The 26,367-nt window shown below is 38.3% G+C and overlaps 1 protein-coding gene across 1 annotated transcript in view; it reads left to right on the top strand.

Annotated features, from left to right (window-relative positions):
• LOC115771988 (protein tipE) overlaps positions 1-24,949 on the top strand; it is a 29,771-nt gene extending 4,822 nt beyond the window's left edge. Inside the window, exon 2 of the mRNA XM_030717909.1 lies at positions 24,255-24,949. Within this exon, the coding sequence (XP_030573769.1) occupies positions 24,255-24,324 (70 nt within the window). The 3' untranslated portion in view covers positions 24,325-24,949. The remainder of the gene's footprint in view (positions 1-24,254) is intronic.
• The last annotated feature ends 1,418 nt before the right edge of the window (positions 24,950-26,367 follow it).

Below are 26,367 nucleotides of genomic sequence, written 5' to 3' on the forward strand. Positions count from 1 at the left end.
AGAGAAACTAATTAATGCCGAGTTATAATAATCTAATCCGTTGGGTTCCGACATTTGTACTGCCTGCATAGACAGACGGATATATGCAGAGTTTACAAATGATGGCTTTAAAACTGAAAGACTAGTTCGCATAGAAACAAACAAGCAGACAGACAGACGCACAGATGGACGAACGGGCGGACAGACGGACATGGCTGTATCAACTCGGTTGAAGCTGATCTAGAATATATATACTTTATAGGGTCGGAGATGTCCGCTTCTATGCGTTACACACTTCATGACAAAATTACAATGCCCCCAAATTGGTATACAAAAACTCAACTTCTTTGGCGCACAAGCAACTTAGCTGCAACGACTAAGTTAAAGTCACGTCTTCTACATATTTAAATTTCTCTTTAGGTTATGAAATAAATATACATTGATGCACGTATAAAGTAAATTATATTTTATTATTTATATTGTATTTAAAATGTCGTTTATCTAAAACAAACGCAGCTCAAGCCCAAGAACTATACTTTAATTAAGTGCCGGCTTTGAGTCCTTGAGCTTGTCTCGTTTTTTATTTATTTATTTTTTTTCAGCCAGCAGCAATCTAATCACAATCATTTTAGGCTTCATTATTGTTGAAATGACGCCTAGTTGTGCGCAGGCTGCGTTTTCCAACGCTCTGTCACGTATTTGTTATTTTTTTCTCTTTTTACTCAAGCTCGTGCAAACAATACAAGCATGAAAATGCGGGGCGCTTTTATCTTTTGGGTTCAAAACGGCAGCCAAAGAAAAAAAGGCTGCTATTGTTATTTTTATCAGCCACATGGCGAACTACTACTTCTAGTATATGGTATATGTTGGAGGCTGCGTCTGTATGTGTGTGTGTGTGTGTGTGTGTTTATGTGTGTTTATGTGTGTGTGTGTGTGGGGCATCTGGCATCATATGTGCGAAGGACATCGCCAGGCTCTCATCACAGACACAAGCATGGTTCTCCCCCCTTAAAATCAATATTAATAATAATGCGCACCATATGAAAGCCGTTCGACAAATTTTCGTTTTCCTTTTGCCGTTCTCGAAATGCAATCGGCATAGAAATACAAAATCATTTGCGTGGGCGTGACCAGCTCTTGTTCTGCATACGCTGACTGGCAATAAGTTCTCACTGACAGCAGAAATAAAAAAAAAGTCAAAAAAGTAGTTGCAGGCAAGCAATAGTTGCTTGCAAAGCAAATATTTTGCTTGACGCCACTTCATTTGAGTAAATCCCCACCAAATCCGGGGAGCTGGCAACCAAAAGTCCGCTAAGTCAGCCAGCAGTCGCAGTCAGCCATACGCTTCATTAACAAAGCACACACACATACACACACACACACACACACACACACGCATAAGCACAAGCGACAACAGTCGGACAATGTAATGTACATTAAAGCCTCGAACTCGGGCATCTTAATTGCTGTAAATGGCCTGAAGGACATGCGCATGAAACCTGAAGCCCAAGTTTGTTTATTTCATAAACATTACCAAGGAATATTGAGAGATGAGTACAAAGTCCTTAAACACATAGACAAGACGTGAAATGCAACCAGCTCCTTGAGGTATGCAATTTAAAATGTACACAAGTAACACGATTTGCAAATAAAACTTTTACATTGGATTAATGTGACATAGCAAATGTCAACAAGAATGTGCAACAGTCTTAAGTCAAGCAATCTTGGTAAAGACTTTTAAAAATTTCCCATAATATTTGTTTGTGCAATTTTAGGTAACAGGCAGAAGAAAGCATCTCCGACCCCATAAAGTATCCCCCAGGAATATACATGCAATTATAGTTATTATTATTTGTAAAAATGTCTCGCACTTTTAATAATTTGAGATATTAAAGAGCAAGCTTACCTTTTACTATTTGGTTCTCTTCATATCAAAATCGATAAATATATATATTTATATATATATATATTAATAATTTATGAAGTGTCAAATAGGGCTCAGAATGCTCTATAATGCGCTTAGTATCTATGTTAAGTATCACCAGGTTCATATAGTAATTTGTAAATTTGAGACAAATAGTATCGATAAGTATCGATTTCGAATCAGGGTTTTTTTAGCATAACTCGCAGATCATAAGAGCTAGAGGCATCAAATTCAATATGGAGGATATTATATTATAATATATAATGCAAATTTTTGATACCTCCACCCGCTCTTCTTTTTGAATTTATATATATTTTATTATTGACAAGATTACAACCACCTAAAATTGGCAGCTTAAGCTAGTTATATGAGAGGGAAATAAATGTAATAAGAAATACTGCTATTTAGGCTAAGGTGTGCAGAGTTTTTTTATTTTGATTATATCGCAGAGCTAATATGAATTTTAGTTAAGAGAATCCTGTCAGGTAGATCCTGTGGATAATACCGCTTGGGGCTCTCTTTCTTGCTCTAAAGAGACATCCTCCAGTAATATGGCACCTAGTTCTTTTTCTTCTAGTAAGATGGCATGGGAGCGAAGACCTATCGCTTGGCGGGTTGACGGATTAAGTCTCCAATTTTGGGAACTCTTGACAACCCTAGTACTCATATACCTAGGAGCATTGCAGATCCTTCTACGAAGATTCAAAGCAAGATTGCTTTGAGCGATTCGAGTACATCTACGGCGCATAGGTCCACATAGGAGTTAGTATTGACTCATATAACATTACTATGTGAGTGAATGCTTGTTTTTAGTAGAAAGCAGCCATACCATCTTTGTAGTTATTCGCTGGACCACTGCGACATGTCTGCTGAACGTGCGTTTTTTTTCTAAATTGACGCCGAGATATTCATGTGCGGATTCTTATTTTAATGTCGTATCAAGCAACTTTACCGCTGGTTACGACACTCTTCTAGTAGCAAACGTAACATTTGCACATATTCTGCTATTGACCAAAGTTTGTAGCCGATAGAAGAACAAGCAGAATAACAGACACGGCCGCGTTGTCTCTAATGTTGAGCTTATTTCGAACTCAGACATGATCCACAATACTAAAGAAATGTTCAAAAAGAAAAACCACCTAAGAATAACTTGAGATGCGCTTGAATAAAATGTCTTAAATGCTTCGCCCCAGACAATTTGTGAAAGCACATAATTCAAGAGCAAGAGCACTGCCAAGCAGCGGAGACGGCGATTCCAGCGAGAATTGAGACTGCGTCTCCCCAGACACAGAGAAATACCGAAAAATATGCGAGCATACTTATGTGCCGTGCACGCAGATAATATCTAAATTTGAGTATGTTATTAAAGTGAATTTATGGGCGGGTGGTAATACATACGTAAAGCGTCCTTTTCGGCTATTTGTATACACATATAAGCAACCCATAATAAATTTATGCGATATAAAACAAGCGCTTGTGATTCCAAAGGCAGCTTAAGCCTTGTATTTTTAATGGTCATGTGTTGTATATGAATATTTAGATATATGTGAGCACATATTATGCATTATGCTGACATATGAAAGTTTTTGTAGACTTTATTACCAAACTTCAAGCCACATTAAATGGGAACAGTATAAATCGTCACTTAAATACAAGTTTCCGAGAAAATTGTGAATATTTAAATTCTTCTGATAAATCTCAGCTCCAGTTGCACACTCTGGTTGAAAATTAACAGCATTTTCAGCACGTTTTGCGCACCTATTTGTATTTGGCTTAATTCAAGAAACAATTAAGCTTAAATGTGCACGTGAATTTGCTTAAATGAAGCGCAACAGCGAGGCGCGTGCGGCATTGGTGCTATGAGGGGCTTATGTGGGGCGTATGAGTAATGTGGGCATGCCAGCAAATGCCATCTCGCATAATTCGAGAAAAACAGAGATGGCCGGGCACTGGTAGCAGGAATTAGAGAGAGAGAGAGAGAGAGAGAGAGAGAGAGAGAGAGAGAGAGAGAGAGAGAGAGAGAGAGGGAGGAGAAAGCATTTTAGCGCACTTTGTGTTTGTGTGTTTGTCTGTTCGTGCCTCTCTCTCTCTCTTTTTGCATATAAAGCAGGCAAACAGAGCTTTTATTCAACGCAATTCACGTACATAAAACATTTATCTTTATGGCCGTCTTCAAGTGTTTTCTTGTGTGTCTGTGTGTGTGTGTGCGCATATATGCCTATGCATGTGCCAACAATGTGACATTTCTCGTGCCTAATTTAAAACAAAAAACAAAAAGAGGGAAATTTCTAGTTACTTTCCAAAAGGGCCTTTCACAACTTTAAGCATTTGATTCATTCTACATGCACAAATTTAATTACTGCCGCATGTCCTTTTGCCTGCCAGCTGCACAGCAGTTGCAGTCACTTCAAAATCAAGTGCCGCAAGCCAAAAATAATATAGAGAAAAAAAAAAAAAATAATACACAAGTGGGGCAGAAGCGGGGCATCTAACAACAACAGCAACAACAAGAAGCTACAACAAGCTGTGAGCCTTACTGCAAAACCATTTTGTTGACAATCAAGTGCAGTGAGCATCGTACAAGGACATTTCCAAGCATCCTGAACAAGGTGGGGGGGGCCAAGCCCCAGCATAATGCAACAAATTTCAATAAGGGGCCATCAGCCACCTGCCGTCTCCATGGGGTGCCAGCTCTCCTCAGTCGACTTGGCACTTGCTGCTTGATGCTGGGTGCCCATGTTGCGGCCTCGGTCAGGACACGTTGGCGTTGCAAATGCCAGCATCCGCATCCGTCACTGCCACACACTCTGCCGGCAGGAGCTGAGCAGCAGCTCAAGTGCAATATGGCCGCACACTCATAATGCAGATCCACGCCCCAATGCCAATGCCCCAAGGCTGATCGGTGGGCCTCGACTACCCAACCACCCGACTACCCGACTACCCGACTGGCCATGCCTGTCAATTCGTCTATGCCACATTCATTCATTTATTTCAGACAAGTCCATCATGCAGCTGTCACACTTTTAATTTCGTAATTACAATCCCCTTTTGCAGCTGCCTAGTTTGTGGTTCCCTTTTCTTTTCTTTATTTTTTTTTTTTTTTGGCCAATTGCCAAAAGCATTCGGCTTGCATTCGCCTATTTTTCAATATTTTGCAATGATTTCTGACAGCATTTGCGGCTGCTTGTTGGTAATTGCCAGCTCAACAGATTTTTAAATTAAATTTTAGCTACTTAAATTATGGAACCCAAGAGATAAATAACATTATACGCAGGCGCCTTTAAAACTGTGAATATACATAAAAAAAAGACTCGATTTCATTAGCTTTCTATATACTTATATAAAAAGTTGTATATTGCAACTAACTGACGGATTGATTGGCTATCGGGTGTGACTAAACAAATGGGAAAAGTAAGGCAGAGTCTTAACTTTGAATACGAACAAGTAAGAATTTTCGAGTCGGGAGTGCCAAACTCGGGTACATTCCGTACATTCTTCTACCAACACCAAATACAGCTCGTGCTAAGCAATTGGGACGGAGTAGCTATGAAATGAAAGATACTATTCACATTTTGTGGCTCTAACCACTAGAACCAAAGAGATTTGACAGAAAGAACAGCATTTCGATATAGATTCTTATAGATCGCTTGCAAACGGGGAAAGGTATCGATTATATCAAGAAGCAGGAACTACCTTCTAAATATAAAACCTCCAACTCAACCAGGTTCTGCGATCAACACATTCATAAATACGGACATGCCTAAATTGACTAGAATATTGCTGCTGTTCAAGAAAATATATACTACTTTATGGCATCCGAGATGCTTCCTTCTGCCTGCACATATATTTGCATAAAAATATTACACCCCTTTTACTCGTAAGCGATGTGCTCAGGATATACAAATTAATATAAGGCCGAATAATGAATGCCAAATAAAAAAATAAATATATTGGGACTTCCATAAGTCTATAGAGAATAATCAAATCAAAAAACTGTCTACGACTCGAATATTATTTATCGAAAAATCTGACCAATTGACAAAATGTGTAAAATGCAATTCACCCATTGCGGAAAATCCACTCTGTTGGTAAAAACTGAATTTCAAGGTGGAATTATAGTAATAGATTCTTGTAGGCAGAATACCAGGCACAGGCAATGACGGGTAATTTCGGTAAATAAGAAAAAAAAAGTGTTTTGCAAAAAATATAAATTGAAATGTTGCAAATGTACTTCCACAGCAGCTTTTAATTGCTTGACCCATTTCGTTAGGGAGAAACAAAGCTCCCACAATCAAACCAAAAACTACACTTTGTTCGAGAATTGAATTTCATGAAAAACGTTTTAGCGCCCAGCATAACCGAACAATGTTCCAGCTTCAATTACGTATATTCCACTAGCAAAGTGCCCGAGCACAGCCTAGGGCAACGATAAACCTCAAATGCTTCCATTTAAACAAGCCCGTTCGAGAAATATTTCGGCATGGGGCAATTGTGTGCTTTGGTAGCTTGTCTTTTGCTTTTTGTTGTTCGAATGTGACATATAACAATTGTCCAGGCCGTGGCCATATATTTTTATTAAAACTCTACAATTATATAAGCTGGTTTTGTTGTACGTGCCCCTTTGTTGTGTCTTGTCTTGTTGTGCGCCAGAGGCGCGTGGAGTTTCCATGTAGTTCACCTATAGAAGCCGGAACACATTTGTATATTTCACAATTTCCGTTTGTTTTCCGGAACGTTGTCGTTGCCGCTGTTTGTGTCACATACTTTTTTATTTGTCATTGTTGTTTCGCCTGTTTGTTGTTGTTGTTTTGTATTTTGCTGGCCTTTTTCGCACGACACTCCAAATGGGGCATTCGGGACCTTTCAACGCAATTCCATGGCCCCGTTTCGGGCCGCCCTCACAATTTAAATTGTTTGTCTGCGGCGGCTTGGACATCCCTTGCTCTCGTTTCGAGTGCAACGCGCCGGAACACTCACAGCTACATACACAAAAATAACAACAACATCTACAACAACTACGACAAAAAAAAACACAAGAACACTTGCGAATAGCTTTAAATTGTCATCGTACCGTGTTTCTGCCAGTAGATTTATTGTTTGTAATGCCAGCTCGAGTACAAATGCGATACCCTGTAAAAAAATAAAATATCGACATACTTACTACCAAATAGTTAAGTGCATTTTGAATATTATGTTAAGAAGAAAGAAATTATATTTTCAACTCACTGTGTTGCATTAAAGTTAAGTGCACTTTCAACTTTTACTGCAACTTTTGCGTTTTTACTTAAGAACGATTAATTTAAGTGCGCCAATAAAAAGGAAAACAATAGTAATATAAGCTACAATAGATTAAACATGAATACAAATTAATTTTTAGTTGATTAATGAAGTAAGGCACATTAAACCGCAATATAAGTACTCAGTAATAGATTAATCTAAGAGCGAGCAACTAAACTAGTTGATATCTTTAATGAACTCTCGAAGCTGTGGGAAATGTTAGAAATCGCGCACATAACCACCTTTACTATAGGGTATATGAATATATAATAATTTCTTAAAAGTTATTGCGACTCGTCGCCGCATTTTATTTATATTTCTTTTCTGTTTTCCTCGCTTTGTCTAGGCGCTGTGTTTTCTTTGCGCCTTTCTCTTGGCATGGCGCATGATTTATGGAGGCAACGTTGGTGGCTTTTAATTTGCCACCGAATCCTTGTTAAACATTTGCAGCGCGTCTCGTCCTCGTCTGGCTGGCAGCCTGAACTTTTTGTTTATTCTTCGCTCGGTCTCTTTACCTTTTTTATTTATTTGGTTTTTTGTTTTATTTTTTTATGTATTTGCGCAAACGCATTGTGCTTGCTGGCAAAGCATTTTGTAATTTATTTAATTTAACTTTTTTCCTTTGCACAACACAAAAGTTTCCGACGCGCTCGTTTTTGAAGTTGACTAAAATGACAAATTGTTAGGGACAATCAGAATGGATGGCCCCGAGAAGGACTTGGATAAAAATATTTAGGCTCCTGCACAAAAAAAGGCCTACCAATTACTTACCCGTTGTCTGCAAATAAGTCGATATTACGTAGATTAGGCTTCATTCTAGATGTTAAGAATCAGTCAGATATCAACACACAAATGCCAAGACTTTCTGTTTCTAGCATAGCATGAAATCCAGTTAAATTTAAATTAAAAATGAATTTTTTATATGCCATTTATCAACATGAATTCAAATGGGAACTAAATCATCCCCGAGCTCAGCTATTTGCTCTTAATATCATATTCAGTATCTTTTAAACCATGAAAAAAACAAAAAATAATTCAAGAAATAAACAAACAAAATGCACTTCAAAACAACTGAGAAATGTTTTCCTTTCGTTTCAGGTACATTTCTTATTTGACATTTCACAGAGGCACGTAGTTGAGTGTTGGAGGAACTGGCAACTTTGGCTGCCAGGACAATGCCAGCTGCAGCATGGATAAATGTAGCAACTGGGACAATGTATATCCTTTCAGGATTATGACAAATGCTTGGCACAATTTGTCTAATTTGCTGCCATTCATTTCATTTAGCCGAATTGAATGAATGGCTAAAATGTAGTAGGAAACGTTTTGTAGAAAATTTTTTCCGAAAAATGTCATCGTAAATTGATTTTGAGCTGAGTTCAATGGGCGAGCGACAACAATAGGAAATTACATAGCGAAATTGAACAGCGGTCAGCCGAAGGGTACAGCCCAAGGCGATAGCCCAACAAAGCGTTTTGCGGCTTTCTGTATACCAGAGGGTGGCACGGAAGCGGCGGCTGGCAAGTAATTTTACCCGTTTTATGTGGCCAATAAATGCTTTATCTGCGTATCCAAATTGCCGCCAGCTGGCGTGCATGCGTGCCGATAAGCTCCGGCTCCAGCTGCTGTTCCAGTCTCAGATCAACCTCTCGAGCCGACTTGGGTGAGCAGCAGACCCACAGACCCACGGACGTTGCACTGGTCGGGCAGGCAGCAACAAGCAGCCAATCGATTTATTACCCATTAAATCGTGGCATTTGGCTCTAATATTTCGACCCAGTTGCATTTAGCATTTGGCTCTAGGGAATTTAACGGCTTAGCGCCTGCCGACACCACAGTCAATGTGTAAAATTATTTCATTGTGCTCAACTGGATGTTGTATGCGTGCGGGTGCGTGTAACTGTGGGCGATTTTTATTTGGATTACGACTACAAATTGCCTATTAAATCCCAAAAATTCATGCCTTGTATACACAATTTCATCTCGTCACGTACCGCATTCCCATTTGTGTTTTAACAACTTGATTTTTTACTACATCAAACGCATTTAAATTATGGCTATTGAGCTCTTGACTTACACTCATTAATGGAATTAAACATTATTGCTGCAATTAAATTTAAATGTTGGCCCTAGCAAATTTGCATGAAATTTGAATAAGCCAAAGCGAACAATTCATTCTCAGTTCTTGGTAATACGAATTCTGTTGAAATATGCTGCACATAGACACATTTCCTCGACGCCACTGGCAACTGATTATATTTACATTTCCCATTTCAATGAGGCTAATGAATTAATTCAAATTCATTATGGCAGACACATTAATATATTATTTAAAAAAAATATAATGATTGATTATTGATTAATTATAATTGAAAGTACTGCACGCGCGTATACTTAATATAACGCATACGCCTTGTTGAACCCACAAGGGAATGAGAAGAAGGCAAATTTCCAATTCCAAATTAACTTACATTGAATCTAAAATTCGAACTAAAAAGCTCAATCAAATTCACTCGAATACCGAATAGGGAAAGCTAGCTAAGTTAGCTCTAGTTAGCTCACAGCCCTGTTTATATTTTAATGATGGTTAAGTGCTTTAATTGCCATTTTTTCCTGCAAGAGAGGCTCTTAATCAGAAATTATTGATGAGCACAGTTCGGTTGGCCAACAACCTTCACTTTTGATAAATGCCTGAATGTATGAATGCGGAAACCGCACATCAATTATGTTGTCTTCCCTCATTGAATTATAATTGAAGCGCCATCCAGATGCATATAAACAAGGACAGACCAGAGCGCAGAAAAAAGCAGTTAACACAAATTGAGCGTAATCAAATGATGCAATTGGAAATGCTGCTGCCGGTGGCGCTGGCACTGGGACGCGGTATACAAAACTCATTATTCTCAGCATTTAATCCCGTCATGCGCACAATTATTTAAAGTCAATAATGAAATCATTCAATGTACGTCGTCAGCTGTGTGTAGTGAGTTAATCATGTGCTTAAATACCATTCAGCATCTGCAGTTGAGGGACAGCACACATGGATTATTCATCCATTAGGCAGCGACATGGACTGAACATAGTGCCTAGTCTGTCTAAAGTGTGTAAATGCTCTATGGCCCACTTTAATTCCAAGCTAACTCACTGGCTATCCAGATTCAGCCGTATCCATCAACGTGGCACGTGTCACAGCAACATGAATTCACAATTCGCATTTGTCGACACTCGGATGGACATTAATCCGGCCCGATTGATCCAACCATTGCAAAATCGCTAAGTGGCTCTGCCCATGCTTTTGGCCAGCTCTTGCCTTGCCCCAGCCGTATGGCTCATAATTTATTAGTCGGGCGGAGGCGAGATTCCATATAGCAAAAAAGAGACTGAAACTGAAACGCTGGACAGCAGTTGAAATGAAAATGATGCCACATTCTTACTCCGTCCACATCCTTTATAAATTCATTTACAAACAAGTGTCAATAATTAAACGCTCGACCCGCCGGCTCAAATAACTGAGACCACAGCTGCATCAATAAATATTATGAACTGAACAATAATAAAGCTGCCACTACGATCCGATTGCGTCCAAAAATCAATATGTACAAAATGATTGTGGTTTAATAAAATGCAGATAGTTTATTACATAGCTCACGGTAGTCACTTTTGTTAACGTAAAACAGCTAAGTACCTGTAGCCTAAGACTTTAATGTGCTTTAAAACCTCAGTAGCAACTTTTCTGGTCGTAAAACATTTAACTTCCTCCAGCCTTAGTCCTAAATGTGCTTTTAAGCTTCAGTAGCAGCTTTTGTGATTGTAAAACAGTTAGCTACCTTTAGCCTACGGCTTAAATGTGCTTTAAGCCTTCAGTAGCAGCTTTTGATGCAGTAAACAGTTAAGTCTTTAATGTGCTTTAAAGCTTCTCGTGTAATTTAATCATGAGTATATATTTGAAGTGATTTTAACAGGAGGAGCTTAAAGCTCTATACATTCAGCCTGATCCATTTAGAAGCTTTCAAATAAGTTGTACATTTTTCTACAAAAGACCCATTTTAATCACAATCTCAAAGCTTAATCCAATCTTAGCTGAGTTCATTTCATGCATCAATCTTACAAGGATTAATTTGTTGCTTTCGCATGTCCAGCCATCAGGTCTGTTCATTTTTAGCTTACATAATTGACACCTGCTCGCTGCTGGCATCAGACTGACAAATAAAAACTAAATACAACATCGGGCTGAAACTTCGCTCGCTGATGATATTATTATGTACTTGACATGCCTTTGCCAAAAACCAAGTCAACTGAAAGCGAAAGAAATCTGCTCAAACAACGAAAATCAACTTTTCGTCTCCCCCACTCCCATGTACCCCACCAGCTAATCTGTAGGTGTGAGAAAATCAATTTGTGCGGAACATCGACAGCAAAAGCCACGTTAGGCCAGTTGTTGGCCAGCTCACTTTAGGGCCTAGTATGGCATGGCTCGTTTGTTCACATTGTTAGGGTCTTTTGCTGTTGCCAGTGTCCTATTGTTGTTGTTGTCCTCATGAGGCGACCGAGCTGAATGCCGTATGACTATAGCATGCAATGTCCTTAACACCTTTGAATATTTCATATGGGTATAGTCAAAGACCGCGCCTCAATTTCCAACAGATTCGCTTTTAAGGCGTGTTTCGTTTGCATTTGCATTTCCAATGCATTAAGGAAATACACTTGCAGCAATTTGCACGATAAAACGCACATTTTGATTGATAATTTAATATAAATAAAAGATATTTTAAACCATTAAGGTTGCTCCACTCTGCACTCAGCGTCGCCCTATCGTTGCAATCTTTCTTAACATACACATATGCACGAACACATATACATAAACAAAAACACACACACACACTCGCATATGCTAATTATTCGCCCTTCTTAACTATTTTCGGTGCTTATTGTCAGATGGGTGCGCAATTTTCTGAGCATAAATATCACATTTGGCTCCGAAAACCCATGTCCTTAGCTACAAAATCTCTTAAAATTTGTAAGCAGCGTGGGGAGAAGGAAGTCAAGAATTAGGAATTGAAGATCCATACGAGAGGGTGCATTGCAAAATGTGGTCAACACACAGGTTGTCGATATCGATTACAAAAAGAGAAACTACGTTCAGCAACAGATCAAGTCGCATACATATATATTAACTATATATTAACTATTTAATAACATAAACTTGATCTTTGCTTCGTTGCTTATTTAATTTCTGGTCTTTATTTCTGATCATGCAGCTAAGCTCATTTCGCTATATGCTTCACTCTCTTCACCTCTCTTTCTCTCGCCATCTCTCTTCCTTCTCTCTCTCTCTATCTTGTTCCCCCCCCCCCCCCCCCCCCCCCCCCCCCCCCCCCCCTTTTTCTCTTTTTTCTTATATCAAATTACAGCGTTCAGTTGGCAGTTCGAATAAAAAGAGCTCAACATTAAAATATATTTGTTGTACAATATTTGTTTTTCGTAATAAGTTTTTCTAGCTGCCATCTGTGACTATTGTTGTTTCTGTTGCTGTTGCTGCTGATGCCTTTTGTTGTCCTTATAAATTTCACATAATTTATGCAGATTGACGCTACGTGCAGCCAGCGGCGAGGAGTCAAGCAACAAAAGTTTTCAATGTGAATTTGCTGATGGCTGAGGGACGGGTGGCACGGGGCGTTGTTCATTTTGTGGGCAGTGGAGCATTTAACATAGAAATAACAATAACAATTTAACAAATTGTCGCCAACGCTGCTGCCTCTCTCTCTCTCTCTCTCTCTCTCTCTCTCCCTTTGCGTCTTCGTAGCGCTCTCTTTTACATATACACACACACGCGAACTGTGCAAAACTAAACGTCTAGCCAGGCAACAAAAGAAAAACACTCTCAATATACATATGTATTTTAGTTGGCTTCCTGCTCTTTGTATATATTTCATTTGTGAATTATTTGCGTGGCCCACAGTACGCAAGAGTGTATGTGTGTGTGTGTGTGTGTGAGTGTGAGAAACAGCGGAAGTGCCAGCACAGCAGCTGTGGAGCTGAGGGATGGGCGTCGCCCACGCGACTGCCTCGACGTTCGACCCTTGGCACAAAAGCTGGTTAGTCAGTTAGGGCGAATGTGGGTGTCTAAGGACACACCACAAGCACACACATACCCTATATATGTATATGTGCACTGTGGCCAAAGGCAACACACAAAAAAGCGATGAACTCATAAAAAACTTATGAAACTAATTTTGTTTTGCTTGGATTTGCTTTTGCTTTTACTTTTGGCCGGTGTTGTTGCTGTTGTTGTTGTTGTTGTTGTTTGGCAACCCACTCGCCAGAAGTCGCGAAACACACACACACACGCGAAGCTGGCAGCCGTTTTTATGGCTTGACTTGAAATTTTATTTTTGCAGGAGAGTCGCCATTGTCCTTTGAATACGCGTATTATGACTAGCCCACAGACACACTGTGTGTGTGGGAGTGTGTGTGTGTGTGCGTTGGCTCATCGTACACGTTAGCACGACATGGCCAATGCCAAGTCGGAATGGCAGTGCGTTGGCCAGTCCACGGCACTCGACCAAAATAGGCATTAAAGCGAAAAATAATAAAAATAATATTAAAAACAAAAAAACAAAAACAAAGTAGCCAAATGCGTGCCTTGGCTAATTTTCATTTGGCATTTAGTTGGGCCGTTGTCGTTGCCATTGTTGGTATTGTTGTTGCGCCTTTGGCAGGCAATGAAACCAAAAATGAAAAATCAATAGCATTGCATTTGGCCAGCGTGGGCAACGCGACCCATATTTACTTGCCAACGCGAATGGGTTTCTATTGGGTGTCCTTTGCTATTGCTATTGCTGTTGCTGTTGCTGTTGCTATTGCTGTTGCCATTCTCCATTAGCCAGCAAATGTCTGCGTTCTGTGTCTATGAACTGAATACTAAGTGGTCTCGGGCCAGCTTCAATGCTTGCCGTTGTCTGCATGCATATAATGTGCCATGAAGCGGAAATATTGCCATACGCTGCGTATGAGCAATGCGTAATTTTAAACACATTTATGCGCAATATTGTCGATTTACATCATTTCGCTCCCTATCATTAGGTCACGCACTCTCGATTGTTCCTCGCATTCAGCTCGTAATTTTAGTTTTCCAATTGTAAACTCAACCCTTAGTCAATCTGAACGTTCCAAGCATACGACAGGTATGCCCTTTTTAGGTTAAATGTTTGACAAATTGTTTGCAGTCGGATAATGTATTATGATCAATGGTACATGAATTATTTCACGATAATACGAATTTAGTAAATATATCCTTTTAGGACTGATGATATGCGTTGGGGTTCACTTCACAGAATTTAGCTATCTATCTGTATTTATATCAAAATATATGTTTATTCCTATATTGACTGATTTATATATGTTTTTGTATATTCATATATTTTTATAAAAGTTTAATATCGGAAGAGTTAACTTATCTTTATTAATCAATTTATGCCGAGAATTTGAGGGACAAAACCTCGAGAATAGCTTGACCGCTTCGGATATGTCTTTCGTTTGCTTGACTCAGGTTTGGCTTGGAGATTGGGAAAAAGCGGAAACCCTCAAAGAAAAATCGACAAAGAAGAGTTTTGTATACGAATGCTATTGTAGATGCTGCTTTGCATTATGTGTACAACTCACATCCTGACAATTGCTTTGGCAAACATGTCTGTCATTCAGTCGACTTCCAGTCGTCTATTCCAGACGTGCCCTGCACATAATTAAATTTACTTTCTGTTTAAAAGTATCCGAATATTTCAAGCTTTTCCACAAAACTGGAACGGGCTGATTGATTTAAAAGCCAAAATGTAAACTGTAGATACTGGATTTTGTGTACGAAAATTTCACCCTTAACTGTGGAAAATTGGTGAAAACGGTTGACTGACGTTCTGTTTTCGGGTGATCACTATTTAAGTGGGAATACGCAGTTTTGGGTCTAGTCCAATCGGCTCTACCCCTATTTTACAGTGGTTCGAATGAAATACGCGTGTTTGTTTAAGTTCATAATCATTTAACGTGCTCTACGTGGAAGTAATCCCAGTAAACACTCCTATTTTTTAAAATTATTTTCCAAATAAATCAGTGAACAAAATACATTTTTTTCATATATTCACAGTTCGTAGCATTTGATGAGGGTCAGTGCAGGCTATACATTTTGCATGCCAATTAAATTTTCATTGTACTTTTTATTCCACCCGTTAATTTGAAAACTTTTTAATTAGTAAATCCCAATTAAAATGCAAATGGTTATATTATCAGCACATAACGCTGTGCGCTTTTTGCCTGCCTCTACCAATTACAAATATTCTTCAATTTGCTGATTGGATTAAAAGGCGAAATTGAATTAAGTTACCGCATTAGCAGGAACTTTTGCCTACCCGCGATGCCATGGAGCATTATTGACTCAGCTGCTCCAACGAGCTGGGAATCAGATTAAAAACAACAACAGAAAAAAAAAATACTACTAAGTCCATTGGAAGGTTTTGGGGTTTGTGAGCGGTATCAGTTTTGTGGGAATCAGCGCAGTTAATTATTTGTTCCTTTTAATTGGATTAAAATTGCCAAATTTTGAGCCAGTGAATGGAAAGTTCTTAAGGTATAGAAAGTGCCCGAAATATTTTTTGTTCTCTCCGTGACTGGTTGCGCTTTTAAAGTTCAAAGCTGTTTAATATTGGCTGATAGAAATCGGCCAAAATTGTTAAAAACTTTCAACGAAACTTTTTCCTGAGCTCAACCAATGTAGGCGCTTGTTTAGATGGAAGATCTGAATATTTGGGCGCAAAGTGAAGCGTAAAAACGAGCAAAAAAAAATAACAGCCCAATGAACGCGAGCAGAGGACACGGCGGCTGCACTTAAGCACTTTTATGCTGATGCTGTGATTTTTTACAGCTGCCATTTCAATGAGATGGCAATGGCGTTGGAGGAGTCTGAGTAATTGTGGGCTGTGTGGGTGGGGCCAGCGGTTAGCGTGGCAGCTGTGCGTGAGGTCTGTGCGGTCTTTGCATCCCAGCAAGACAACTTGGCGTATGACGCAGGCGTCTGTCGGCCGTTAAGCAAACGAGACGAGTGTTGCCAAATGATGTTTGTCTACAGCAACATCAGCAGCCGCAGTAGCTGCCTGGTAACTGGGTGGTGTTGCCACTGGTGGGTGTAACCACTTAGGGTATGTATATATTGAATTTTGTGGTAATTACAAGTAACTCACTTCAGCTCATTGACAACATGAATGCGCGTGCCTGTGTATGTGTTTCTGCGTGTGTGAGTGTCTCTAAAGCTGTGTGCGTGCCAAAACTTTGCATACTTTTTGGCGCACATTCTGCTGACGCGCAGTGTTGACTTTTCTAGTAATTGGCAACGCTTTCGCTTTGGCAGCGTTTATCATAGTAAAGCTTGCAACACTGTTTGCATACATTTCAGTGTTGCCAGACATTGCTAACAGGCACTCGGGATTAACGATAATGGCTTAAAATTGCCGAAAAGCATTTCAACATTTTTGCAATTTGTTTGCCAGTTATGTTTGTCTAGTCAGTGGGGCTTGACTCTAATCTTTCTAGTGCTTAAGCTTAGAGTTAAATAATATTGCGCTAGTTTTAATGGAAATGGCGCAGAGGAACTTTAGCTTTAGATGATAATTCTTAAAGAATTATATTTAAAAGTTCAAGATAGAAGGAAATATCGTACTTTTCAAAGCGCAAAATGATACAGCGTCAAGAGAGCAGCAACTTGAGAGCCTATTCAGACTTACATGTATGCTTAGGTGTTGCAAACTTATTAATGACTAGCAGTGTTGAAAACTGTCCTATTAATTGTTTGCCAGCGGCCATTTAGTTATTGCATAAAATGTTGTATAAAACGCGTAAATCAGATTAAAACTGAATGCATTTGCAGAGTTTAATCCTTCAGGTTGCGACAACGAGCTTAACAAACAAATACACACACACACAGACAATAATCGCTTAATGGAAAACTGGCAACCCTCTAAGAAGATTTCAAAGGAGTAAGCTGCAATAATTGCGATAAAAATGTGCAATTAGTGAAGTTGCGGTCACAGTGGTTTTTCTGTCCGCTGTTGCCGTGGATTACATGCAATTTACGCGTGCAGCAATGCCACAAACTATGGGGTATGAGAAATAGGAAGGCAAATGGCATGGCTTATCTGGCAGCCATTTGAGTTGGCCACTGTTATGGCTGCTGCAGCAGCAGTTGCTGTCTCGTCAAAAAAAAAAAAAAAAAAAAAAAAACAAAACAAATTGCCAGCTGCGTAAACTGCGGGCCAAGCAACTTTTGGCTTAGACGTCGAACTAACACGTGCAGCGCTTACCTGCAGCAACTGAAACGTCAAAAAAAATAAAAGGAAAACAATTGCAAAAACTGCGCAAAAAATCAGAAAATTGTTACAGTTTTTTTTTGCGTTCCTTTTAGACGTCAGTGCAGTAGATCGGAAAATTTGCCTTAACCACAGCTCGCACCCCTTGGGGTATGCACAAGCCAAACACTATGGATAAATGTGGCCAACTGAAGTTAACTGTTGGCTCTTTTGGGTCGTGAAGTGCAAACCATTTTGTGAAATACTTGTTATTTTTATTGCCGCTTGGCAAAATCTCCAGCTCAGCACTGAAAACCAAACATAAGCGAGCAAATATTGCATTTAGCATCAAAAATACGCCCCTGGGGCGGGTATTCAGCAGAAAAAATAGTCAAGAAAAACTTCATATTTTATTTACTTAAAAGCAAATATTTTATAATTACCCCAACGCCACAGAAATTTTATATTCCTCGATGCTGGACTGCATGCGCTTAACAACATTTAAGAACCGGCAATCAGCTTAAAATTGTAGTTTAATTTTCTGAGTGCTGATAGTTTTCGTAAAACAACTTTTTCTCAGTTACACAATTCGAATTTTTAACGGTATATAAGGTTAGTTTCGCCTTTCCGAGCATATATATATATATATATATATATATATATATATATATATCTGTTCCGAGCATTAAAGACTTATGTTAAGTGTTTTGCCACATGCTTTGAGTTTCTGAGGAATTTTAATTTCAATCCATGTACTACAAACATTCATCTCCAGTCTGTGCTGCATGTAAAGTCACGTTATGTGAAGATAAGTTTTAAGCCGACATCTTGGCAGTGTTACTGGGCAAGGCATTAATTATTGCACAACAATGTGAATCCAATTAAAATGTTAATCTGATTGTAATCAACACATTTATAATCGCATTACGTATACGCCATGTTGGAGGCTGCCAATTTGATTTGACAATTAAGCAGAGCACACGCACAGACACACAGACACACAGACACAAGCACATGCACACAGACGAGGTGCCAAGCTCTGATTTTATTACAGACGTATCGAACACCGAAAGCCGAAATGAGTTCCGCGAAATGCGAGACCCAAACCGGCATCGAGACCAAAATCAATGCAGTGGCAAATAAATCATGCGACCGTGCGACCTTTTAACAAACACGGCCAAAATGAAATTTGCCATGAACCGCAAACACGGTCAGCAAATGGAAATGGAATTGGACATGAGCTGCTGACTTCTACCAGAACATCCGGGCACTTCGACGCAGCAGCTACCATTCGCCTAGTGGAAAAATTATTAAAAAAAGGAAAAATATGCGCAAAATTGTCGCCGCCAAAAGGCGCAAAAAAGTACGTGATGATTGAGTTGTAAGCGGAAATTAATGAACGGAAACTAAATGTCTGAGTGGCGAAGATTTTCCCTGATTTCCGGCCGAGCAACACTTTCGCCTTAATATACAGTGTATACATTTGGAGGCACACAAATCGTTTTGGGCTGGGCAAATTTTTGCAATGTATCGACCAGAGTGTAGATCGAGTTATTTATGAGCCCCGTTGCACTGGGACCAGCAATCACGTAGCTTGGCTGGTTTGATTAATGGCCGCTAGGCAAGCGCGTCTTCGATTTGTTGTCCCCAGAGTTGGGCCCAGGCGCAACCCTCTTGAGCACATGCATGAATAGCCAAAACAAAGATCCAAAAACTTTTCACTACATTTGCCAAACGAAAACAAAAAAATGTTCACCAAAAAACAGAAAAAAAAGAGTGGAAAAGCATGCGGCAATAGCTGAGTGAAAGAGGCAGCTGATGAGTTAGTCTGTGCTTGGCCAGCGCCACTTACACAGTATCGACCGCCGTTGTTGACGTTAACTTGGCCGAAACGGGCGCTTTGTTTGACTCGAATGTACGTTTGCAATTGGATTGGCAACGCCCTCGCACAACCACCAACAAGCAAAGTTTCCGCCCTATTCATCGCCTCGACAAATGTTTAAAAATTAAAGTTTGTTTATACGCTTTTTGCGGCATTGATTTCAGCGTCTTGCTGCGAAATGTCAGCGCAGGGTGACCTTTGGGAAGCTATCATTGAAATTTTCAAGGCAGCATGTGTGTGTGCGTGCGTGTGTGTGAGTGTGTTATATTTCTCAAGTTGCAAGGTTGTGTTCAACAAGTATCTGCTGCAGTTGCGATGCCTTGACACACAAAAGCCCAACCGCACAGCACATGAGACATTGTGCGGCCAAAAAGCCTAACCGAATATGCATGCTAGTTTAGAGCTTTATGCAAATGCACCTCACATCTAACCCCAGGCACACACGCGCACACACCCACACACACACATATACACACACATAACATAACGGCAGCAACAACAGAAAACACTTCGCAAATGTAAGCGACCTCGACGCACCGCCAACGGAGAGGACAACTTTCATTTGCATTTAAAGTGCTGCCATATGGCCAACAAGGTGGTGTATTCATGCCCCGGAGCGTGGCACATCATATAGGTATTTGGTCTATGAAAAAAATTGTCAAGAATTTTTAAAAATATAATAGAATATTTGCAATAAATTGAGATGTGAAATGAACAAACGAAAATGTTTGCATTTAATTAAAACTCGAACTGAAAGTATGCGTAAGAGTAAGAGTAAGAGTAAGAGTAAGAGTAAGAGTAAGAGTAAGAGTAAGAGTAAGAGTAAGAGTAAGAGTAAGAGTAAGAGTAAGAGTAAGAGTAAGAGTAAGAGTAAGAGTAAGAGTAAGAGTAAGAGTAAGAGTAAGAGTAAGAGTAAGAGTAAGAGTAAGAGTAAGAGTAAGAGTAAGAGTAGAGTAAGAGTAAGAGTAAGAGTAAGAGTAAGAGTAAGAGTAAGAGTAAGAGTAAGAGTAAGAGTAAGAGTAAGAGTAAGAGTAAGAGTAAGAGTAAGAGTAAGAGTAAGAGTAAGAGTAAGAGTAAGAGTAAGAGTAAGAGTAAGAGTAAGAGTAAGAGTAAGAGTAAGAGTAGAGTAAGAGTAAGAGTAAGAGTAAGAGTAAGAGTAAGAGTAAGAGTAAGAGTAAGAGTAAGAGTAAGAGTAAGAGTAAGAGTAATAGTAAGAGTAAGAGTAAGAGTAGTAAGAGTAAGAGTAAGAGTAAGAGTAAGAGTAAGAGTAAGAGTAAGAGTAAGAGTAAGAGTAAGAGTAAGAGTAAGAGTAAGAGTAAGAGTAAGAGTAAGAGTAAGAGTAAGAGTAAGAGTAAGAGTAAGAGTAAGAGTAAGAGTAAGAGTAAGAGTAAGAGTAAGAGTAAGAGTAAGAGTAAGAGTAAGAGTAAGAGTAAGAGTAAGAGTAAGAGTAAGAGTAAGAGTAAGAGTAAGAGTAAGAGTAAGAGTAAGAGTAAGAGTAAGAGTAAGAGTAAGAGTAAGAGTAAGAGTAAGAGTAAGAGTAAGAGTAAGAGTAAGAGTAAGAGTAAGAGTAAGAGTAAGAGTAAAAGTAAGAGTAAGAGTAAGAGTAAGAGTAAGAGTAAGAGTAAGAGATAGAGTAAGAGTAAGAGTAAGAGTAAGAGTAAGAGTAAGAGTAAGAGTAAGAGTAAGAGTAAGAGTAAGAGTAAGAGTAAGAGTAAGAGTAAGAGTAAGAGTAATAGTAAAAGTAAAAGTAAGAGTAAGAGTAAGAGTAAGAGTAAGAGTAAGAGCTACTGCAAACTGCATATACTAACTACTTATTAATCTGGCAGGTAAGCTGCAAACTTTGCTAATGATTAAGAAATTTATGCACGTTGTCTGTGAAACATCTTCCCAATTTAATTTTAACATTAACAGAGGCTATCAAGGGATTTTGTACTCTAATTGCTACTTTATAAACACGTAAATGGCTGCTCAGTTAAATTTGCAAGTTTATGAAGTTCGCTTAACGTTCCTCAGATACGGCAGCCTGATTACAAATGACAATCAGAAGGAGCCTCAACTAAAAAGGCCGTAGGCAAAATTCCCAACCAGAAGGCAGAACTAGGTGGAGCCAGGTGTAGATGTGGGTCAAAAAGGTGTTTAGCACAGACTGTTGGCCAACTTCTATATGTATTTAATTTGAAAATGCGACACTGACACTGCGGCACGAAGTGTTTCGTGTAAATTAAATTACAAGCGCGATGATGCTGAGTGTCGACTGGAACAGTCTGAAGCCAGATGGCGGCTCGTTCGACCGGAACTAGCACATTAAATTTTCATTTAACCAAAAGTCCCTAAAGTTGAAAACACGCTACTGCACCACCAAATGCCACAACCGTTTGATCCCCGCTGCCTGCTGCCTGCTCCCTGGTCGCAATGTGTTCAAAGAGAGCAGTCAGACACATGTGTACATAAGCACATATGGACCTAAAAACTGTTGCAAATTGTGGTACACCCAAAAGCGGATATTGCGGCACGAACTTGAAAAAAATATCGACACTGTCAGAATGGTCAATAGAAACGCTTAACGCATTCACAAAACTATTTTGGCTAGCAGTTCCGACTGTCTGTTCGTTATTTAAATGTATGTTTACTTTGAACCGAACCTGAAGACAAACAAAAGCAATTCAACCATAAAAAAATATTCTTATTATTTTATTTTTATGTTTGAGTCTGCTTTGATTAAAGTGCAACATCTCAACACTTAATGAACCACCTGCAGCTGCTCTCTGCAGGTGCTCTGCATTTTCAGCCTAGACGCCCAGCACGGCCGCTCCAACTACTGAGAGAAATTTATCCTCCAAAATCTCTCGTTTTCTCTTATATTTGATATCAGAAATAAATACCGAAACTCCACCAATAAACTAAAGAAAAGAACAAAGAATTAAATGTACATGCGAAACAAAAAGTACCAAAGGAATCAGTACATTCTTGTGAATGCCATGAATATATTCACCACATTTGCAATGAGCTGTAGCTCTGTATTACATCAAGCTGTATCAAGCTAGTCAACATACAATGTGCCATGCATTTACCCGGCTTTATTATACCCTTTGTATCTATTTTATAGATGCAGGACATAATAACTTCCGCCAAATAAAATGAGATGTCTATTTAATTCAATATGCGCTGGTAATGCAGCAAATCGGCATGGAACAGAAATCGAAATTGAGTGTATAGAGAAGGCATCAATATAAATAAAACTAAAATAAAATGCCAATAAAGGGAGCAGCTTGTGCGCTCCTAGCCTGATACTAATACTTATGCATGTGTATACACAAATACAAAGCAGCGAGTATATATTACATTGAAATAGGAAGCGGAAATGGGATTTTGGTTTTGTTTTTCGTTAGCCGCTTGGCGTATGGCTTATGGCGTATGGCGTATGGCGCATAGCAATTCGAAATCCCCTAAATACAATAAATTGTGCATTTCATTTAATTCCATTTCATTTACAAAGCGAAACCAAATCCAAGCAAACAAAGGGGCGGCATTGTGGGTGCTGGCAAAATGGCGCCCAGCCGCAGTAAGACGCAACAGCAGAGACTCGCTGAACAATAAAAACAGAGAGCGCAAAGAAAATATAATAAATAAATAAATAAATATAACAATTGAACCGAAATGAATGAAACGAAATGAAGCTCATGAACTGCTGCCGGATAGTACTGGATTCTGGGATTCAGCCACATAACGCACTGCAGCTAAAGTTGATAAAAACAGGACGTGGCAGCAGCTGTTCGAAATGTATTCACATTGCATGCCCAACACTTTGTTCCGACTTTTTGGTTCATCATTTTTCATTCACAGCGTTCTCCATCAACTCCTTTGTATGCTGTAAGATTGAAGCACATGCGTCGAGTTTGCATTCAAAGTATATTTAAGCTTATGTTCCGGCTAAAGTCCTTTGACTCAGGCTGTTATCTTGTTACATTTTGTATATAAGGCAAACTACAATTTTGCATTTGAGCCAAATGTTATCAACATTGTACTAGAATTAACTGTCAAAGAATAAGCTGCCGAGAATTTAGTTTTCTTTAGTCTAAAAAGGTTTTTAGTCAAATTTGCAAGTGTTGTCAACATAAAACTTCTATATTATATAGCTCATTTTGAAAAGCAAGAAACGGTCTAAGAATGATATTTCTTTAATTTGTTTTTCAAGACATCTCGACCAAACTGTACAGTTACGAATTTCTGATTACTTTTTCACTATTCTTCTGACTACTTAACTACATTGCACCAACATTCGTTCCGATATAAAGGGTTCGCTTAAAAAATATTCTACAAGGGTATTTACTCATCGTTGCGACGAAAAAGCCGTCCTTTTATTTTTTTTATTTTTTTGGTTTTCCTTTTATTTTGCATTATTTTTCGATAAAGTTTCCTCAACTGTTTTTCTTTTCTTTTCATGCACTTTTAGCCACACTCAATAGCACCATATTAAACAGTCGGCGTCTTTGATGTATTCACAACTTTACACACGCGCCCAACTTTGCGATTGAAAACAAAGTTATTGAAATTCTGTTTCTATAAAACTTTTAGCATAATTCAATCATTTCCGTTCACCAGCTCTGTGGTGAAATCTCGAATGTAATGAGATTTCCGAGAACAATTGTAAGAGTTTTGCTTATATTTATTTTGAGAATTGCAGTACACCGAATGGTTTAGATAAGTTGAGAAAACAAGAGAGCTACAAATTTCAACTAGAATGTTTTAATGACAAAAGTGCTAAATTTATTATATATGCTTTAGACTTATTCTGTTTTATAGTAGAGACCCTAGGAAGCTAATAACTAACTCATTTCTATCTCTTTTTTCATTCCTTCTACAGTGACACTTCGATATCAACGCGCGTGGACATGCTCACGCCTGCTATTGAAGTCTATAAGCCGCCACTCTGACACAAAGATGACACTGTGGAGAGCAATTTAGGGAATCCATCGACGAGTAGCGATTTCTAGCAGAAGCTAATCATCACTGCGGAACTAACTACGGATAATCTATTTGTTCTTCCATCATAGTGTCAATCAAGTCTAGCTAACTGACTAATCTGAATGCCATTGGCAATGGCGGCCAAACAATTCCTCAGGCGCCCAAAAGCCAGGGCCAAGGCCGTCGATAACTACAGTGGGGGGGAGGGGGCAACACTGAAAAGTTTTAGCAAAACTACCAAATAACAAAAACACATATGTATACCCATACTAAACACAAATACACACACAAACACACGCACACACATGAACACTGAAGTGCAACAAGAGAACAAACACATGAATAATAATAATAATAATTGATCCAACTGAATAATTCCTAAGATTGATTACATTTAGTTACTTTTTAGCGTTAATGATTTTTAAACCTGGCCGTGTGGCGGCAACCCAAATGCTGCAAAAGAAGCAAAAACAAATGGAAACTAGTTCTAAGCATAGGTTATTCAATATATACTACATATATACACGTATATATATTTACGGCAATGCAACATCGCATATTTTCTTATAAGAGTGATGAAAGGTGGCGCATAAGAATTGTGTTTGTATCTGCAACAAATTTATTATGTAATATGTAGTAGGTGTATATTAAGGCGAGAGAAATGTTTGCAATGTGTAACGAAAATGTAAATTTAGTTATGTAAATTTAAATGACAAATATAGCAACAAACAGAAGTTAAAGAAAGGCACACAGAAACCACAAAACCATATTTGTGAAAAGAAAAAAAATGCAATGAATAATTTTTGTACTGCTGAAAAGAATAAAGACAAGAACACATGATAATATAAAAATTTAACATTAGATGTACAATTTTGCATAGTTTATAAATAAGTTTGTAATGCATTAGTAATTAATTACCAAACCGAATGCAAAAGTTCAGCTAAATTTAGCAACCAAAACATTGAAAACCTCCAACAACTGAAATTGTTTCTCAATTCGAAATTCGCATAAAATATGCATTGAGGATATTTATTTAAATAACCATACTCATGCTACAGTTATTATTTTTTGCATATATGCTCTGAATACATTTCAAATCAAAAAAAATAAACATTGATGATATAGTTGTTCGTTGTTCCTTTAGCAAATGCTTTACTACGTCCAAGCCGATGATATTGTTGTTAATGAGCCCTTCACAAAGTGCCCCAAGTTAATATGGAGTTGGTAACATGTTTATTTGAAATAAATTTGATTGATAGGCGTAAATAAATATTGTTTAAACACCACACCAAATTTTGTTCAATCACTTGTTATTTAATAAAAACAAATGTCGTAGTCCCTTTTGTAAATAAATAAAATGTTTGCAGACATAGTTAATTATTGTTTTTGACTGTGATCACATTAATAATATATATAATGAATATATATTATTGATAGCAATTTGTTACATTGATAAACAAACTTAAAGCATCTTTAACTTAAATCAACCAATCAAAAGCAATTTAATTCACGTCTTGCTTCAATATTAATTATACAAAATTAAAAAGGTTTTTTGTTTTACGTTTTTCAAAAAGTTTCGATGAGCGGCATTGAAAAGGAACAAAACTATTAAAAAGTAATGAAAACATAAACGAAATTCATTTCGCAAGCACTTTTAAAGCGCTTTTTTAACTACTTCCGAAGACAATGTTTTAATTGATTTTCGTTATTAAAAGCTTTCATTTGTAGCTTAATCCACTGAAACTAAGACAACATTTAAATGTTTCTTTATTCGTTGTAAACTTCTTTTATTGCAGGCATTGAGCTTGAATAAATGGAATGGATGTATGCCATAGTACTTCATACACAATACAAAATTGTGCTTGACAATATCATTTCTAAAACAAAACATAGAACATTTAATTTGGCCAGAAATTTCGTATTATTTTTAATTGAATATGTTTTCGAAGCATTTCATAAAACCGCTCACAGAACCACTGCGCCCTATTTACTAGATGTTGCTGCTAAGCTAC

The sequence above is a fragment of the Drosophila novamexicana genome, unplaced genomic scaffold (genome assembly GCF_003285875.2).
Source record: "Drosophila novamexicana strain 15010-1031.04,08,12 unplaced genomic scaffold, DnovRS2.1 tig00000108-arrow-pilon, whole genome shotgun sequence".
Lineage (NCBI taxonomy): Eukaryota > Metazoa > Arthropoda > Insecta > Diptera > Drosophilidae > Drosophila > Drosophila novamexicana.